This window comes from Myotis lucifugus, unplaced genomic scaffold (genome assembly GCF_000147115.1).
Source record: "Myotis lucifugus unplaced genomic scaffold, Myoluc2.0 scaffold_29, whole genome shotgun sequence".
NCBI classification, from domain to species: Eukaryota; Metazoa; Chordata; class Mammalia; order Chiroptera; family Vespertilionidae; genus Myotis; species Myotis lucifugus.
Window position 1 is genome coordinate 2,350,501 of NW_005871077.1, and position 20,541 is coordinate 2,371,041.

The 20,541-nt window shown below is 39.3% G+C and overlaps 1 protein-coding gene and 1 pseudogene across 4 annotated transcripts in view; one reads left to right on the forward strand and one right to left on the reverse strand.

Annotated features, from left to right (window-relative positions):
* Positions 1 to 20,541, forward strand: part of SVIL (supervillin) — a 154,326-nt gene that overhangs the window by 41,640 nt on the left and 92,145 nt on the right. For 3 of the 4 annotated variants that reach the window (XM_023752192.1, XM_023752193.1, XM_023752194.1), the window contains 3 exons: positions 7,872 to 7,929; positions 14,074 to 14,165; positions 18,259 to 18,285. Coding sequence is in view for 3 of the 4 variants with exons in the window: in XM_023752193.1 (XP_023607961.1) it covers positions 7,872 to 7,929; positions 14,074 to 14,165; positions 18,259 to 18,285 (177 nt within the window). In the remaining variant the exon portion in view is untranslated. The remainder of the gene's footprint in view (positions 1 to 7,871; positions 7,930 to 14,073; positions 14,166 to 18,258; positions 18,286 to 20,541) is intronic. The other variant, XM_023752195.1, reaches the window with a different exon arrangement.
* LOC102430708 lies at positions 1,566 to 2,081 on the reverse strand (annotated as a pseudogene).

Below are 20,541 nucleotides of genomic sequence, written 5' to 3' on the forward strand. Positions count from 1 at the left end.
GTGATAGGGTCTCCTGCAGGCTTTGTGAGGACTGAATGAGTTTAATGCCTAGAGCACTTAGCATCGTGCCCACTCCTGGTGAGGGTCCGGTCTTACCCTGTTCTTTACATCATCACAGCAGGTGCGCTGGAAAATGGCGAGTTGTCACCTCCACGTAATCCTGAACCACAGCTGTGCACTGCACTGCATGGTCCCTGAGGGTGTAACATCTTGATCCTGTGTCATCTAACCCCCTAGTTTTTGACCTTGACAATTTAGAAGGTGATCCTTCTTACCTGGACTTATATCAGCATTGTTCCCAGTTGGACTATAGGATCATCTTCCCTGTTTTTCCCATTCCATCATGTCCTGGCAAATCTAACATTTTCTCCTAATTTCTCCCCACATACAAATATTTATGTTCCACATTATTGCTTCACATTTTAGGAAAGACAAAACTCTAGTGGGAGTCTCAAGTTAAGGAAAGAATGGTAATACTTTTCCTTTATGACACCTACTGAAGAAATAGAATTGGCTTTTTAATGTACAGTAAACTGTAATAAAAAATTAAACTAAACTAAGGAGATTGTCTATGGATGAGGCGATTTCTAAGAATGAGGAAGAATAGAGGTGATTGCATTGCTCGTCTGCTTACTTGATTCATTTATTCTCTCATTCACCCAGGATTTATAGTCCCTTGTTCTGAGCCAGGCACTATGCTAGGAATGCCCCAGAAATGTATCTCAGGTATTGCTCCTCGAGTTTTTATAATTCTTAACTAGGAGACAATGGAAGTTTTTGAGCAGAAAGGTTTGATTGGCAATAGAGAAGCACTGAAAGAGAAGAAAAGGTATCAAGGAGCTCAACAGTGGATTCAGTGTGGTTGACAGGCTCTCCCAGATGATCATGGTCCACCTGGGGTAGACTTTGAGGAGCACTGTGTTGCATGTTATTAGGACATTGGTAATTGTCTGGATCAATACAATTTATAGCCAAGAAATGCATGTGGGAGAAATAGGCAGGTCCACGGGAAAAATTGCATTCATGACCATGATTTTCACCCAGACTTTTCGCTCAAGTCTAAGCTTTGTTTTCATCTTTATTTGTACTTAATTTTTTGGAAAGTATTATGGAAGTAATTCATGCTTATTGTGGAAACTTCGGAAAAGAAAGGGGAAAACATGAACAGTTATCCCTGAGTTGTAAGATAATGTTTTGGTCTATTTGCTATCTTTCAGTTAAAGTATTTGTGTGTATCTCTAATATAACATCATGAAACATTTCCCAAATCACTAATTATTTCCTACCTGTTCTCTTGCGTAATTCATTTAGCTATTCTCCTCTACCACCCCCTATGTAAGCTGGCTCCAGTTTTATGTGTTTATTTATTTATTTATTTTTTGACAGACAACTGTTTAGTTTTTATTTCATAATTATAAACTTAACTCTGCAATCCAACTAGATTGGAAGGGGTAAGGAAATTATGGAACCCAATAAACTGGCAAGAGCACAAAGATTATAGAACATTCCAAGCAAATCGGGGTAAAGGGGTGCTCTCCTGAGCTACAGAAGGAATGGTCTGGTGGTTAAGATAAAACACAAGTCGAATTTATTAGAGTTGTCCACATCCTGCAATGGTGATCTTCTTGCTGGTCTTGCCATTCCTGGACCCAAGCGCTCCATGGCTGTCACAATATCCAGGCCTTCTTTCACCTGGCCGAAGACCACATGCTTGCCATCCAACCACTCAGTCTTGGCCGTGCAGATGAAAAACTGGGAGCCGTTTGTGTTAGGTCCAGCATTTGCCAAGGACAAGATGCCAGGACCTGTATGTTTCAGGACGAATTTCTCATCCTCAAATTTCTCCCCATAGATGGACTTGCCGCCTGTGCCATTATGGTGCGTGAAGTCACTACCCTGGCACATAAATCCCGGAATAATTCTGTGAAAGCAGGAACCTTTATAACCAAATCCTTTCTCCCCAGTGCTCAGAGCACGGAAGTTTTCTGCTGTCTTTGGAACTTTGCAAACAGCTGGAAGGAGACTCGGCCCAAGGGCTCACCGTCGACAGCGATGTTGAAGAACACGGTGGGGTTCACCATGGCTGGTCATGGGCGGCTTCGGGGTGGCAGCGTCTGCAAAGCCCAGTTTTATATGTTTATAAACAAAACTGTGGTAAATGTCCTTGTACTCGTTCATAGTAACTTCCTTGGGAACATTTCCAGAAGTAGGATTACTCAGTCACTGTTTCATATACTCTTCTAACAACACCCTTCCTTGTCCTTCTTAATGAGGTGGCAGCCCTGGGAAGAGAGGGAGAATCATGGTGTGATTAGTTGTTTGTATGACGTACTCCCACACCCCCTTCAGGCTTACTGACTTCTGCCTTTGCCTTAGCGTCTCAGACATGCCCTACTTTTCATGTCCGGAGGCCACTTTGGCTTGAGGAACATCTGTGGAACCTAAATAGACCAAGAAATCATCTGAGATTTGTAAAAAGCAACCAGCAGCTTGTCTTGACTCCTCCTTCTGGGGTAGACTGGCCCCTTAGCAATTAAGCCCACATGAGCTATAGACCTGGGAGACCCTATGACTTCAATCCAGGAGGAGTGTACAGCAGTGGCTCCTGTTATTTGGTGTTCAGGCTGATAGGGAGTGTGGATGGTGAGAGGATGTGGATTTCCAGTCTGGCACTGCCATACCCTAAACTGTGACTTTGTTAACATTTTGCAAAATGAATAACAAGTGATCAAAAAGACCCCTTTAGCTCCAGTTTTCCCAGAGTCCAAGGTTTTTTGTTTTATCAGGGCCTGATTCGGTTGTCCCAATGATCCCACTTGGAAGACTATAGTGCTTTGAAAATGGAAAAGATTGGTGTTTCTGAGTGGAAAGAGTGGCAGGGAGCTTTGTGCATTTCTATTCTCCATGCTGAGGTGGTAGTTAAGTGATGCTGTTGGAAAGGGAATATAGCACCTTCACAAGTTTAAATTGTTTTCTCCCTAAAATTTAAGAAAATCACACCTACAAATTAATTTATCTCCAGACAAATAAAATACGTTAACCTACAGAATGGTGTCAGGAAATGTTTGACTAGTTTGTAGCTCCCCTGTATGAATGAGCCAACCTGAAATAATAATAATATTAATAATAATATAATAATTAATAAAAATAGTTGTGCCTGGCTGGTGTGGCTCAGTAGTTGAGTGTCGACCCATGAACCAAGAGGTCACTGGTTTGATTCCCTGCCAGAGCACATGCCAGGGTTACTGGCTCTATTCCCAGTAGGGGGCATGCAGGAGTCAGCTGATCAATGTTTCTCTCTCATCCATGTTTCTATCTCACTATCCCTCTTCCTTCTCTCTCTAAAATCAATTAAAAAACATATAAAAATTAGTTATCATCATCATTTATAACTACTGAAGAGTAAATGAAAAAATGTCATGGGTCCTTTCTACTGATATAAAATGTACATTTCTTTATAGTATTACTTGGCTTCATGTAGATGAGATACATAAAGAGATTATATTGTCTATTCATAGTTTAGAAAAAAAATTGTATTTTTTTTCCTTCTCAACAATCAAGCCATATTTAAATCTGTCTACTTTGTGTCATTATTGATGGGTAAGGCAACTAATTCTAATTAAATTCCATTGCGAACTTAAAAAGAATATCAAAATTCTTTTTATTCTTTACTAGAATTGCACCTTAAAAATTTAAACTAGGCCCTGGCTGGGTAGCTCAGTTGGTTAGAGCAGTGGTCGGCAAACTGCAGCTCGCGAGCCACATGCGGCTCTTTGGCCCCTTAAGTGTGGCTCTTCCACAAAATACCGACTTCTGTGTATGGGCCACAAAGTTTCAATCGCACTGTATGTGCGCGCCCGCACGTGGTATTTTGTGGAAGAGCCACACTCAAGGGGCCAAAGAGCCGCATGTGGCTCGCAAGCCGCAGTTTGCTGACCACTGGGTTAGAGCATCATCCTGATACACCAAGGTTGCAGGTTTGATCTCTGGGTCAGCAACCAATGAATGCATAGATAAGTGGAACAACAGTTACCTCTCTCTCTCTCTCTCTCTCTCTCTCTCTCTCTCTCTCTCTCATTTCCCCTTCATCTCTCTCTCTCTTAAAGCAACAAATATTTTTTATTTATATAATTATTTATACTATTATTTAATCCCACCTAAATTATCCATTTCCAGAGTCATTTGCTGCCACTATTTCCTCCCTTTCCTCTTCTGCTTCCAACTCCTCCCTTTTTCTGTTTGTTCCTAGTTAGCCATGACCTCTCAATAAAGTTTCCACTGCAGTTATCCACAGGACTTAAGTTCTTCCTTACTGAGTTTTTTTTGTAACTGCCCTATTCGCTATATTTCTTCCCACTTTGTAAGAGTTGGTGTAATCAGCAGTATAGAGAAAATGCACATGAACCCTCTGTCGATGTGCCATAATTAATTTGGGTTGTTTGTTTGTAGTTTAGAAATCAGTTCAAGTCAATATGGTTTGACAGCAGGATATAAAATCAATGCAAATCACTTTGTAGTATGATCCTAGCTTTTAGAAAAGATGATTCCACTAGTTTATATAGTCATTCAGCAAACATTCACTACAGGCCTGCTGTGTACCAACTAGTATTCAGTACTAAAGATACAAGGACAGACATACTCAGGGTCCCTGCTTCCTGGTGGGGGTGCCTGAGGGCAAATCATGTTCTTGATACCTTCCCAAGATCCTGTGGCTGCATCATGAACAAGTCACTATCCATGAGCAAGTTACTTCTCTAGTCCTATGCTTCCTCATCTTGTTAATGAGATGATTTTCCTACTTTCTCCTTAATGTCCCTTTTAGCAGTAAAAGAGTCAGTGTCTAATTATTGCATATTTTTCTTGGAATTGCATTATCACTGCTTGGGCCCACCAGCTACAGGTTGCAATTAAAAACAAACAGGGGGGCTCCAGGGTTACTGGTTCTTTCTGTGTGGAAGGAGCTTGGAAGTCACTGCTCCATCCTAACAACAAGTAAAAAGTTGAACAGACTGAAAAATCAACAACTCTTCCTGAGTCCATAGGGAAGGGAGGACACAGGGCAAACTATTGCCCCCCAGATTAGAGAGACATTTAAGCCCATACAGGCACTTGTGCCTTCCCAGAGCAGAAATCCACAAGTAATACAATGAAGCAAAGATAGTCTCTTCAACAAATGTTGCTGGAACAACTGGACATTCATATGCAGAGAAATGAATCTAGACCAGGCCTTCCACCTTTCACAAAAATTAACTCAAAATGGATCTCTGTACCGTCCCTCAATTTTATAGTAAACCTAAACCTGCTCTAAGAAAATTAAGTCTTTTTAAGAGGTGATAATAAAATAAAAAGGGGGCAGTCAAATAATGCTTAATTTAAGAGCTTCTGTCTCAAATTAAAATTTTTGAACCTCTAGTAATATCTGCTTTTCCTTTCCCACAATTTCACTCATGTTGTTCATAAATCTTAACTGTGGGGTTTTGGTTCCCTGTTAGGCAAAAATTTTCATTAACCTGTCAAAGCAGACTCTAGACCAGCCGTGGGCAAACTACGGCCCTCGGGCCGGATCCGGCCCGTTTGAAATGAATAAAACTAAAAAAAAAAAGACCGTACCCTTTTATGTAATGATGTTTACTTTGAATTTATATTAGTTCACACAAACACTCCATCCATGCTTTTGTTCCGGCCCTCCAGTCCAGTTTAAGAACCCATTGTGGCCCTCGAGTCAAAAAGTTTGCCCACCCCTGCTCTAGACTCAGAGTAGCCTGAGAATAGTTAGCAGCCTCCCTTCCTTCAGAACATCGAGAAGCTCTGTATTGTTTTGTTTTTCTTATTTGTTTATATTTAGGAGAAGGGGGAGTCATTGCCTACTTAGGGTGCAGCATTGCCTACTTAGCTGCTGCACGTGCTGTGCTTTGGCCGGAGACTTAAGTAGTAACACCACCAGTGCCCATCACTGGAGCCAGTCTGCTCCAGCATCCGCAGGCCTAATTTCTGCTTGCAATCTGATTACGGGGTTTGAGCTATTCCAGCCTGCAGCCTCTTGCTTTGCCTTTATCATACTCTCAAGGACACGAGTGTCTGATTGCTCTAGCCCTGCGCTGTGAAGTCTCATCCCAGTGCGGCTTAGAGCGGCTGGAGGCTGTGACTGGTTGTGAATTAGCTGTAGTGCAGTCTCTGTTACTGCACTTTCTGTGTGTAACTATGATCAGAAGCCCAGGGTTTTCCAGCTATTTGGGAGCTTTCAAGTTCTCTGAGAAACAAGGTAAGGCAAGAGAAACTGAAAATGCACTTCTGTGTATATTTTATAACATAATGAATGCCTTGTATCCATTTTACCTTGTATTCTCCTGCATCCAGTTAGTTATACAATTCTCTCAAAGGACACTTTAAATATCTAATTGAGTTTAAATTAGCTTATTTTGGGATTGCTGAAAAATGTAATATTTTTTTCTGTTATAACTTAAAGATATTACTAAACCACTAAAGCCTTATGTAGGAAAAAAATGCCAATTCAAATGGAATGCCCAAACTTTGGATCAAGTTCTGAACTTTAGCTAAAATATTTTTCTAAACCAAATGCTATATATTAAATTATTTCCAGTAGGCAGTGGTGAATGTCTTTTTTATTAAAGCTTCATGTGAAATATTTTGGAACAAAATGTTGTCTTTTAGTGGCTTCCTTTCTAGCACAGAGGAAAATATATGCTCTTAATTTAACCACGGAAGTGGTGTCACTGACTCAGTTCACTGATTGAGCAACGATGAAATGCTGAGGTTATTTTGAATGTCACATTTGAAATCCAGCTATTGTATGTGAAAGTATTTTCTAGCACAAATGCACTACTAGGAAGTGATTGGGAGAGTTCAAGTCTCAGATTCAGGAATTTTCTTCTATAATATTTGATAGCTTTTGAACTGAGTTCTCTTTTTAAAAAATATGTAACTAGGTATTTGTAAGACTCTGAGAAAACCCTACATGTTCAGTTGGCAGTGTTCTTTTCATTTTATTATGTTTCTCTAGTTGGTCAGACTTTCCAGATTCCAGGATACTGGATGTATTGTGATGGATAATGATATGTCAGCATGTGGTGTATTCTGTACTTCTTTTCCTCAGGCTTTTGACCCCAAATATTAACCAGTAAAAGGCACTTCCATAGGGGAAGGTTTCTGTAAGTGGCCACTTGTGGTTTTCTTGGTGGACAAATGGTTGCTATGCCAAAAGCTGTAAAACAGATTACTTGCCATTAGACTGGTTATAAATTTGTCTGCAACTGGTTTTGATTAACTGGTTCACTCGATGTTTGTTTTTGCTGCAAGGGATTGTTCCCAGCTGGCTTTACATCACATCCATTTTGTCTTCAAAAATAAATAAGTGGTTTATTTGATGTGTTGTTATTTTTTAAGTTTTAAAGAAGGCAATAAGAACATGACTAAAGCAACCCCCTGCTCTTTGCCCTCACCTCATGCAATCTTTAAGAGCATCTCAAATATATCAGACAGTAATGATTTTCAACATTTCTGGTTACTTTGGTCAAAATTTTTAACTATATTATTCAATATTTAATTGCTCTGAGTTAGTCTTGTAGCTATATGAATTTAAATGATACCATTGAACTATGTCAGATTTTTTTTACCCACTGATTATATTGACTTTCTTTCACTAGGAAAACTAGAAACCTTGCTATGTAAAATGTATATTGTTGAATGTGATTCTTAGAAGGTGTCATTTTTTTAATTCATTATTCTTGTCTTGTTGATGGTTTCATTTTTCTTAAATTATATGTTCAAGAGGAGTTCGAAGAACTTTCTCATTACTTTTTTTTAACTTACTGTATAGCTAACTCAATGTTACATTATTTCTTTATCCTTAGATTTCAACAAGGAAAACTTAAGCTTTATTGGATTCCCACATCAAAGGAAAGTTCCAAGGTAAAGTGGTCTTTGCCCAAGAAATCTTGTTTTGAAGATTTGTAATAGCTTTTAAAATTATCTCCTAAATTCCTAATTTACCCTTTTAAATGTTTGTCAATGTGCTTTCTCTCCAGAGTTTGATTTGTTAAAATATATGAAGCAAGCTAACTTAATAGTACATCGAGCCAGCAAAGATTATTTTTATGTATTTAATACTGTTTGTAGGAACTATTTACAGAACAGGATGTTGATGTTTCTGTAATTGCAAACTTGTAAAGAACTGTTATCTTTTTTTTTCTCATATCTACCTCTAAGCACGGGTTGTCCTTTTGCAATCTGTCCATCAAGTAAGCTTTTGCTTTTGCTTCTTTAAAAAATGGCTTAGCTTTGTTTCTCCTCCTTTTCTCCCTTTTTTTTTCTTTCCCTCCTCCTCCCTCTCACCCCCTGCCTATCCATCCATTTGTCCACATGACATGGTGTTGCTCTTTTAACCTTTTTGCACTTCAGTTTCCTTGGCTGCAGGGTATTATGGGTGCTAATTTGATTTACCCAGTGTGCTACAACTCTGTGATGCATCATCACAGATATCCTATATAATAAAAGGCTAATATGCAAATTGTCCCCACGGGTGGGAGTTCGACCGACCGGGAGTTAGACGTGCACTGACGACCAGGGGGCAGTGTGAAACATGGTGGGTGTCCGTGACGTGGTGCTGGCAGTGGAGGCACTGCCAGCCCTGATGGGCCCCCACAAGGGCAGGACCGTGCGGGATGGTGGAGCAGGTGAACGGGTGGTGCCAGGCGAAGGCAGGTGTGAGCGGGGGCCCTGATCGCCCCACTGGTCCACAGACAGCGATCAGTGGCAGCGGTGGGAGGCGGGGCCAGCGAGCGGGCGATACCAGGCCAAGGCGGGTGCGAGCGGGGAGCCCCTAATCACCCTGCATGTCACCCCACAGATTGGCCCTGATTGCCAGCCAGGCCTAAGGACCCTACCTGTGCATGAATTTCGTGCACTGGGCATCTAGTAAGATAATACAAAAGTTAAAGTTTGTACCAAACAAGATAGCTATATCTCAGGTCTTCTTAGATTACTGTTCCTAATAGATTTTGAGATTTTCATGTAGAGGCACACTGTTATTTATCCCTTACACAAAGGTATGGATCTCAGCCTACACTTCCTTATGCTAGAAGGACCCAAATCCATCTACACCTAACTCCACTCAGATGTTCTTATCCCTAATATTTATGTTTGGCATTATTTCTTTACTTAAAAGGTTTGCATTTCAATAGCATTGGAATAAATAGTTGTCTGACTTCTGTCCTCATCAGGCTAAGTCTGGCTCTGCATTTGAAAATGGCAGAGTTGAACGTATGCACACACAAGAGGGGATAAAGGCTTGATAAATTTCATCCACATTTTAGTACCAGGTAAACTAGAGCAGTAATGAGTCAGGGTCATCGGGAAGGTTGTTTTATTTGAGTCGTGAAATCTTGCTTTTCTAATGCTTGACACAATTTCCCATATTTCTCATCTTTGCCATATTTTTAACAGGATCTAAGGCTGATGTTTTAGTTCATTCAGGCTTCTGTAATAAAACAGCATACACTGGGTAGCTTATAAATAATAGAAATTTACTCCTTACAGTTCTGGAGGCTGGAAATCTGAGATCAGGGTGCCAGAATGGTGGGGTGAGGACTGTCTTCTGGGTGCAGATTGCCAATTTCTAATGTCCTCACTTGGCAGAATAGTAAAAGGAGGTCACTGGGTCTCATAACAGCACTGATCTTCATGAGGGCTCCATCCTCATGACCCAATCATCTTCCAAAGACCCCCACCTCCTAACATCACCATTTTTGGGAGCGTTAGGATTTCAACATATGAATTTGAGCGAACCCAAACATTCAGACTATAGCAGCTTCATTTCCAAGAGGACCCTAGCAGGTTGGTTTAGCTTTAATAGTGACTAAGAAAAAGGAATAAATGGGAGGGGAGACAGGAAGATAGCCCTTATTCAAGGATAGGAAAAGCAGAAAATATGAAGGTCAGACACTTCTGTGGAGAGAAGCTCAGAGGGACATAGCTGTTCTGACATGGTGGGTATTATTTCATGTGTACCTGTGAAAATCATGGCCTCCTTGCCATGGTACTAAGTGTAAAATGGGCTGGAGATGCACGAACCTGCCTTCTTCAGAGAGGTCAAGTCAACCAGACACCAGAGGTGAAAATATTAGGCAATGGGTTTTGGATTCCCATATCTTATAATTTAAACTTCAGTAGGAGAATGAACAGATTGTGGGGGAAGTCTTTAACAGCATGGGTACTGAATAGTCAGTGTAAAAGTAGGTCCCACATTTTGTAAAAGATAGAAGGTAATAACAGCAGAGTATCCTGCTCTCACTTTAATAAAATTTCCCCTTGTTGCTACTGCTGGACATTTAAATAGGTTAATGGGACACATTAAACAAATGACCATGGAAGCTGGGGGCAGTCTCTTCTTAGATTATGGAAACAGAGAGAAGGGGGCAGACTAATAAAAAATAGTCATAAAGAGTGAGCAGTGATTCAGAGGAGATGAAGATAGATTAAAAATGCAAATGGTGCCTCTTAATTTAATAATTTTAGCTATATGTGGAGAAATGGTTTCATACTGAAATATGGGACCATTTGGTTGAGCTATGGCAACCCACCAAGGCCTGCAGAAGCTGTCCAGGGAGAGACCCCTTCTCCCGGAGGGGATGAGTGATGAGGAGGACCATGGCCCTGAGCAGCATCAGGGGCTCAGTGCTTGAGTTAGCAATCATGTGAGTCCAGAAGGGACCCTAACAGTCACCGCTGCTCAGAAAAGTGAGAGGAGGAGGATGTTAAGGCTCTTTTGGACAATCATGTTTCATCAGCCATTACATGATCAGAACAATGACTCATTCACACATGATCCAGAACTTAGTGAGGACCATCATTAGTGTATCCTGCCTGCATTTTCACTGCTGACTATGCCCTTGGGTATAGAAAGTCCAGGGAAGAGACATGACTTTTTTCAAAACGTGGTTTCCTATTGACTTGAGGGGTCTTTCTTGGTCACAGCTTTTGTGACGTGAGTCTGAGCCATACTTTCTAACCATTTCTCCTTATTCTTCTGATCTGCTCACCTGCTTCCTCAGAAGTTGTCGATCATTTAGTGGGAATAAGAGAGAGGTAACATAAGCAAGGACAACATGTAAAGACAAAGCACAAGGATTCCAGTAATAAAAATTACCCTCAAGATGGAGACTTAAAAATAGAATAAGTTTATAAACCTATGCAAAGAATACTGATGTTTTCATTCATATATGCAAGGTAAACAAAGGTGATAAGGAGAGATGTTTTCCCAATCACATATTCTAAAGATGAAAGAAGGAAATAAAGAAAGGAAGGAAGGAAGTCTATCACTGATACTATTAAATATACGCCCTTCTAATTCTCAATATTTAAAACTCTGTGTCCCTACCACATCAACATTGTATATAGTGTATACATAAAATACTTCAGAGTGAGTTTAGCATACATTGAAAGTATTTTATTGTAGTCATTCATTATTTCATTTATTCAGCATATATTTATTGACTTTAATAAAAATAAGACACTTGTAATATAGTCTACAAATAGGAAAATAGGATACAATTTGAGAGAATAACAGGTGCATAATGTAGATTCGGTGCTGGGTGGAACAGGCACTGCCTGGGTCAGGGGTTCTTCCTTGAGGAAAGAACCTTACACTGAGGCCCAGACCAGGAGAGGACTCAGCCAGGGTGGAAGGAGAGGCTGGAGAAGAGGAAATTCAGGTCCCGGCAGCGTTTACAGTAAACCATGTTAAAGAGGCATGAGAGATGTTCCTGATAGTGCTTTGGTTTTCCATTGGTTTTTGACCAGCTGTGAAAGGCTGTACTTTTGATTGGTGCTGACACTATTTGTAGCTTGTTTCAAGAGAGTTAGTGCATATGGAGCCAGGGGCTGACAGGTGATGACTTGTAAACTCTGTAAAAGTTCAGCAAAATGTTTAACTTGGGGGTGATTTCTTAGTCTTCATTAGTGGCTTTATTGAGCTTTTTGATAAGCAGAAAAAGGGGGGGGGAATAGAAATATATAGAAGTTTATTTTTGAAACTATGAGATAATATTTGTACCCCAAGGCCAATGGCTTAAGAAGCTGAATATTCCACGCATTGCATCATTTTGTTTTAATATAGATTTTTTCCCTGAGATTTTAGTTTCCCAAAGTACAGAACTTTATGAAGATTTTTAAACAATAAGTTAATCGATTAAAATAGCATGTCCTTCCTTAAGTGGGGCACATTTCTGCAATTATTTAATTTCTTAGGTTTATACTAAGTCATACATACGAATAAAACACTGAAAGGAGTCGTTACTGCATTATAATTCACTATTTAGAAGTCAGTGCTAATCCTAAGTTTCTGATCTAAGCAGGTTTCCTGGGATCTTTTTAAGCCTTTTGGACTGTGATTTATAAACACTGGTTAGTTTCAAGCCTTTTTCTTAAATAATATAAATACATGACACTCCTATTTATAAACATAAGCCATACCACATTCTTAGGCAATAACCGAGGCTTCAGATGAACTTGGTTCTAGGAAGATGGGTTGATGTGCCATGCTGTGGATTGTGTGCAGGTTCCTTGACATTTAATTTCCATATCATACAAATTATCCCTGTGTCCCACTTACCCAGTATGCACAGCACCCTCTCAGTCTGTTCTTGGGCTGTGTACCCTGTAGGACAGTACATGGGGAAGATCAGCTTTGCATTGAATGTGTTTTCAGACCAATTGTTCACCTCTCTGGAGGTGATTACATCATTGGGGAATATTAGTTTTTTTTGTTTTCCTTCGTTTGCTTTCTTCCTGCACGGCAGTAACTCTATCTTGCCCAACTCTAGGCACGTTCCAATGGAAGACCGTGGAGTTGTCCATATAGTTGTCTTGGGGCTGCCCTGTGCATAGTGTTAGAGCAGGAGCTAGAGTTACTAGTATATCTTATGTACTCTTCTTGCCAAATATGTGTTCTTGGGCAAGTCATTTACCAGTGTCCTAGTCGGTAAACCAAGGATGATAATTGGTCTGGTGGCATGGTGGAGCCAGCTCCAGTCCCTATCAGAGCCACTGTGTGTCTTCCAATTTTTAGCTCTGCGAGTTCTATGGAGAGCCTGAAAATTGGCCGTAGTGGGCGTATTTACACTGCCAGCTAATGAACAAAGCAGGTGCTTTTGGGGAGGAGGGAGACAGGCACCCAAGAGGAAGGAGCTAGTTATTAAACATTTATCAGACCAGCATTTAGTTCCCACCTCATAGCATCTTGTGACGGTAACTAAGGTAATACGTGGGATCTCTTAGCACAGAAGGAAAGGACATAGTAAGTGCTCCATCCCTTTATTCTTCTTCCCTTTCATTTCCTCTTTTTTCTTCCCAGACACATTTTCATGAGGCTTTTAGACCTATTCACCATGCTTTGATCGCTTGGTTGTTAGAAGACATTTGTTACTTTAATATAATTTCAAAACAGGAAAGCATGTGAATCACCTAGACAGTGGTCGGCAAACTCATTAGTCAACAGAGCCAAATATCAACAGTACTTCTTCAAAATAGACTCGCCCAGGCCGAAAACCGACTTCTGCGCATGGGCCACCAAGTTTCAATCGCACTGTACGCGTGCCGGCATATGGTATTTTGTGGAAGAGCCACACTCAAGGGGCTAAAGAGCCGCATGTGGCTCGCAAGCCGCAGTTTGCCGACCACGGAGTCCTAGACAGATTGCTGATTTTCTGAGGAACAAAGTGTAGCACAGAAAGGTCAAGCGAGTGATCCAAGCTGAAACAGCTAGTGGTGGCTCTAGATGAAGTGGTCAGGCTGAACGATGTTTTTACCACCCTATGCCATGCTGCCTGCCTATGCGAATGAAATTATTTAGTTGTACAAAAAAATAATATTAACATAACTGTAAGTAAATGAAAAAAGTTACCAATTCCCCAAAATAAAATTTTTTACTTATAATCTATATATACACATTTAAGTATATATAACAGTAGCATAATTTTTATGTTCTTTTTTTTACTTTATGTCATATATCTTGATTTAAATTAAATTGCAACATTTTATTAACGGAGATATTTTTAGCTTTCAGAAAGAGTTCTTGCTTGAAAATAAAGAACAACTTACTAACTGTGAAAGAAGAATCAATGCTAAACTTTTAACTGCACTTCCTAAAGGTAAGACTTTTTCTAAATAGTTGACCAGAATCCTGAGCATATAACTATTGTGTTATCTGGGTTTTTTTTGGGGTTTTTTTGAGAACTCTTAAACCTCCAGCATATATTCTCCTTTGTGTCCCTTTCTGCCTCATCTAAGAATTAACCTCAATTAACCTTTCCTCTCGCATTTTTAATCCTCACCTTACTATGTATTCTTTCCCTTGCATTTCAGGCATCCTCAAGTTTTCACTGGAGGGTGGGGGTCGGGGGTGGGGTGAGAAGGTTCCCTAGAATCAACCTTACCTTGTTCCTCTCTCCTAGCTTTCACCATCTCCTAAGGCGGTAAGTTCTGCTCATATGCCCATTTCTTTTCTGTTCACACACCCCCTTCCTCCAGCCTCTTGACGTTTTCCAATGCTACGGCATTTACACTCAGTATCTTGTAGCTCCCCACTGGGCTACAACACTGCACCTGAGTTCAGACTGTCTCTTCATTACCTCTCTTCTTCCCCAAGTCGGCACTTCATTTGTCGAATTCATATTGTCATTGGTAAAGGTGCACATGCAGTAAAATATTTTCAGCTGCTATTAGTTGAGGACCCCTAGTTTTGCCTGTGAAGTGATATGAACATTACCTGATCTTTGTCTCTACCCACTGTAACACTAGCATGGGGTAGTACCTGCTTACAGACTGTCTTTTTCCTGAATGAGCTGTGTAACCCTTACTTCAGAAGAAACAGGTTTGGCACAAGATCAGATTATTTTTCTACTTAGGAAAAAAACAACCACCCACAAAATCAAGCCCAAAAGAAATTATCCCAGAAAAAAAATATTTTAATAGAAACTAAAAGTTTAAAAGGTTCACTGACATGCCGTAACTGGTTTGGCTCAGTGGATAGAGCATCGGCCTGCAGACTGAAGGGTCCCAGATTCGATTCCGGTCAAGGCCATGTACCTTGGTTGCGGGCACATCCCCAGTAGGGGGTGTGTAGGAGGCAGCTGATCGATGTTTTTCTCTCATTGATGTTTCTAACTCTCTATCCTTCTCCCTTCCTGTCTGTAAAAAAATCAATAAGATGTATTTTTAAAAATAATAATAATAAAATAAAAGGTTCACTGACAAATTGAGGTATATTTTAAAGAATTGAATGGGTGATATGCCTAGACATAGTCTGGTAAAGGTGGATATTTGAAGGACCCAGGCCTGGTGGAGAACGCTTAAACGGGTCATTTTGTCAAGTACTTACAAAACTGGCAACTGAAATATAGGCTTAATTCTAAGTTGCTCCAGAGGCCAACAATAAGAATGTGTAGAATTATAAGGAGGTAGATGAGATTTCATATAAGGAGGAAAATTCTGGTAATTCATAGAACCGAGAGTGAAATGGCCTGCATTGTGATCTCATCAACTCTCCTCATTAAATCTACAAGGCAGGTCATGTGACCATGTAGTCAGGTAGGAGAGAGGCTTTGGAGGATTGCTATCTGGATGGGTGTGTGGACCAGGTATGGAATGGAAGGGTCCTTGCAATTTCTAAGACTTTGTGAAAGACAGAGAAACTCTATTTAATCTGAGCCAAATTTAAAATATATGAAGATAATCAGAACAAAGTAGAAGAATGAACAGATTGATTTTAAAAATAGTTTAGAAGATTTGACTGATTAGGCAAAGTTCTATAGAGCAAAAGTCTTTTCTACCTGTATGAAGGCTCCTCTCTACCCCAGTTCTTTTTTTTTTAATACTACAGACATTAGGATTTGAAAAATTAAAAGCAATATGAAATGCTAAGTTATTTATGTATAATAAAGTTTTAAAACACATAAGCTTAGTAACCAGTTTTATTAGAAATTTTATCACAATAAAAACATAATTTTCACACATCAGAGATTTATATTTCTAAATTGACAAGCTCTCTAAAAGATGCTTAAAAGGTACCAGAGCCCTGCCTCCCTGAATTTTGCCTGAATTCCCACAGTTGTTTTTCACAACCTTTATGATGTGGGCTAGCCCATGCATTACAGGAAAATTTTTCATTTCATCATCATGACAGATATGATAATGATTCTAATAGCTCTTGGCAATACAATGTTAAAAATAGGAATTAGGACTTTTAATGGCAGAGTTTTATATTTGTTTAGAAGTTTCTTTCTCTTCATTTAGTGAGAGTTTTTGCTTCTCTGAAACTAAGCATTAAATTGATCATTGAGTTTCCTCTCAGGGACTTCCTTTAACTGTGTCACCAACAGGTAATCAAGGGATTAAAAATCTTTACCTATATGAAGACTATAATATTAAAATAGATTTTCCATTTAGTAATTATGAAATGCTCCAAATATATTACTCTACCTTTTTAATAGCTCCTCTGAGATATATTTTATATACAATTCAGCCCATCCATTTGAAGGAGGCTGTTTCAGTGGCATTCACAGGGCTGTACATCCATCCCACAGCCAGTTTTAGAACATTTTCTTCACCAAAAGAGAAACCCCACACTTCTTAGCCATCACCTTTTCCCCTTAACACTCTAATTTTGTAATTACTTATTTTATAAGCTGCTTGTCTTTACATTAGTGGCTTTCATCCAAGTGTAAAGTTAAAGTGCTTCCTCCTGGAGCAGAGGAATATTCTGGACCTGGCCTGTCCTCTTCAGCTGTCAAATGCAGTGTAAGAGAGATGAGTACTTGGCAGTCCCCCTGCCACTTATGTTTCTTTAGAAGATCTGTGTACTCAGGTTTGGAGGACTGAACTCCACAATAACTTTACCAGAAAGCCTATTTCTTAGAGATAATGAAGAACTTAAGTTTCCCAAGAAAAGCACCTGGCAGACCTGAATATTGGTATTAAATATTATTACAAAGCAAACTAGGCAGTTAAATAATTTTATGTACCATTATAGCCCTGATATCAAATCCCCTCAAATTGTCTTACTTGGAAAATAACTGAAAAATTCCCATCAGAAATTACTAAAAATATAGACTCATAAATACATATTGTGCAAGCAAGGGCAGCAAACTAAAAAGTGGGTATGATAAAGGGATAATTTAACATGTCAAAGTCTTAATGTCTTTGAAAGCAAAGTAGAAAATTTATTACAACAGAAGGTAGATCAGCTGTGCTTGTTTATATGTGGATTACTATTAATCACTATTACCATTTCCTGAACCATTTATGAATTGTATACATTATGACACAGCATAAATCAATTGAATTCTGGTTGAGTAATTGAATTTTTAAAACATTCTTATTCCTTATTTTTAGAAAATATGAAGAATTTAGAGATACAGGGTCATCATGCTGTAACTTACTCTTAAATTGTTTATAAAAATGGATATGTAAATATGTGTGCATGTGTTTTATATACTACAAATATACATATGAAGAGAGAAAAAAGGATAAAAGTAAACCAAATATAGTGAAATGTTAGCATATTATGAAGGATGTCTCTTAACTTTACTGTAAATATGAAATTATATAAAAATGTTAATCCTCATCCAAGAATATGTTTTAACTGATTTTTAGAGAGAGAGGAAGGGCGAGAGAGGCGGGGGAGAGAGAAACATCAATTGCTTAGTTGCCTCCTGTACGTGTCCTGACCAAGGATCAACCTGCAACTTAGGTATGTATTCTGACCAGGAATCAAACCCATCACCTTTTGGTGTATGGGTTGATGCTCCAACCAAGTCATCTGGCCAAGGCTGAAAATTTTAAAGGAAAGAAACTTCTTTTGATAGACCATGAACAATAATAAACTATAATCAAGACTATTAGGTAGAAGATAGCTGTGGTAGAACCGTAGGTAGTATCTATAAATGAAACAGTGGACTGACAACATTAGATTTCTACAGCAAGGGAAACTATTATAATTTCCTAGTATTAGCTTTTTTCCAGTGTTTGTGATAAGCCTGACCAGATTTTAGTGGACCTGAGGAGGACTACAGGTCCCCATATGAGGTGTTTGTTTTCTTCCTGGAAAGGGATGATAAAGAACACATCACCGATTCAAATAAAGCCTCATTCTCTTTTATGAAACTGAGGTCTTTTCCCATGGGATAGATATATTAGAATAATTATATTACATATTGTTTTACTGATTTTACTTTTAAATTATAGACTTGGGGAAAGGAAGCCAAACTCAAGGTATCTATTACTTCTTTTTGTCTTCCACATTATTCCTTTCTTCTCTAATCTCATGTCTATAAGAATGAGGCAAATCTTGACAATTAAAAATATATTTATAAGAAAGAACAGATTGAGAGCTGATTTATTTGCTGGTAGATTTTTTATTTTTCTAATATACTTACTGTAGATTTTCACTAAAATCAATAAACTCACTGATACATTTAAAGTATAGTTTGATTTATGACCTCATTGCATTTCTCAGTATATGATCAGAGAGGACTATAAGATTTTAGGCTAGAAATCGTTTTGAGTTTGAATCTAGGCTTGATTGAAAAGAGTGCAGCGATGGGCTAGTGGTGTCTGTCATTAGTATACCCTATGGCAGTGATGGCGAACCTATGACACGCGTGTCAGAGGTGACACGCAAACTCATTTTTTTGGTTGATTTTTCTTTGTTAAATGGCATTTAAATATATAAAATAAATATCAAAAATATAAGTCTTTGTTTTACTATGGTTGCAAATATCAAAAAATTTCTATATGTGACATGGCACCAGAGTTAAGTTAGGGTTTTTCAAAATGCTGACACGCTGAGCTCAAAAGGTTCGCCATCACTGCCCTATGGCATAATCTCAGGAACAGACTGCCTTTTGGAAATCTCTGGGCTGAGCTCAATGATTCTCAGTCCAGGACAGAATCATTTCAAGGGGGGCTTGGCAAACTCATGGGAACATTGCTGAGTCACAACAACTGGAGATGATTTGGCATTTAGTAGGAGAGCCATGGCTACTCACCATCCTGCAGTTCAAGGCTTACAACAAAGAAATTGCCCATTCAAAAGGCCATAATGATCTGTGATCTACTCCAGAGCCAGCCTCTGTGAGTCTGTGACCCTGATGCAGTGCAACTGTATGTCTGCTTAATGCTATCCCGAGACTTCGTATACCTAGCAGTAAATGGCTAACAGGGGACAGTGTTCACTGCTGGGTTGCCCAGCCTGTTTTGTTCAGAAAGCACAGAGATCCTAATGGACAGTAGGATAACTTGGCTTACCTGCCCTGTCCCTCTCTTTCCTCTCACTGCCCCAGACTTCTTGGGCTTTAGTTTCTGTGATGAACTATATTCTGACCATCATTTAGCTTGCCCCCTTCTCACAGTATCTTAGTCCTTATAGAATACTGAAACAGAGTGATAATGGCAGTAGGAAAAGTATAGTTTTGTTATGGGTGGGACATTTGCATAGTCTCACAACCAGTAGATTTTTCCTTCTAGAATAAATAATATTAGGAAACAGCTTGTTGTTTAGCTTTCTCACTATACTGCTGAAGTTACTTTTTTTCTTTAGTTGCATATTTATAGGAGAAATTAAAAATTTAATGACGTAAAAGTGACTTTCACAATCTTAATTTAGGACAAAAATCATATGTCTTAACTTTTCCCAATGGAAGTTATATGCCACTCTATGTGTGTGTTATAGTAATGTTTTATCCTTACCTTGTCGTATGCATTTTGACTGCTATAACAAAAATACCATAAACTGGGTGGCCTACAAACAGCAACATTTTACTTGTCACTGTGCCAGAGGCTGGAAGGCCATATCAGGGTGCCAGCATGGTCAGGTTCTGATGAGGACCTTCTTCTAGGTTGCAGACAGCCACCCTTTGGTTGTATTCTTTATGGTGGAAGGCGAGAGGGAGCTCTGTGAGGCCTCTTCTGTGAGAGCACTAATTCTAATCGTGAGGCCAGAGCCTAAGCTCTTCCAAAGGTCCCACCTCCGAATACCGTCACTTTGGAGAGCAGGATTTCAACATATGAATTTGGGAGGCGGGGGGCATAAACTTTCAGACCATAACATACCTTAGTTGAAGTAGTTTTGGGGGAAAAAAGGTAAGTGGCATGTGCATGTCATTATGCTACTCAGGACCCTATAACCGTACTCTATTTCTCAATTAGGGTTTTGAGGCATAGGCATAAGGCATACCTTTCAGAGCACTTGGGATTTGGTTTCAATAGCTTCTTGAGCAGTCTTCTAAAAAAATACAGCTCCATTCTCCACTTTGGGGATTTAAATAAATAATGGATACTCTTTAGCTTATATCATCTCACTAGAGTTAATTTGTTAACTGGGGAGCCATTGTTAGCCAAGCTTCCCGCAAAGGCAGCAGGGTGGATGCCCCATTATCATTACACCCTTGTCTTCTAAATAGGACCATAATTGATATTGCAGGTCAAGCACATTTCTGCCTCTGGCTACTCTGGTTCCTGGGAAGGCCG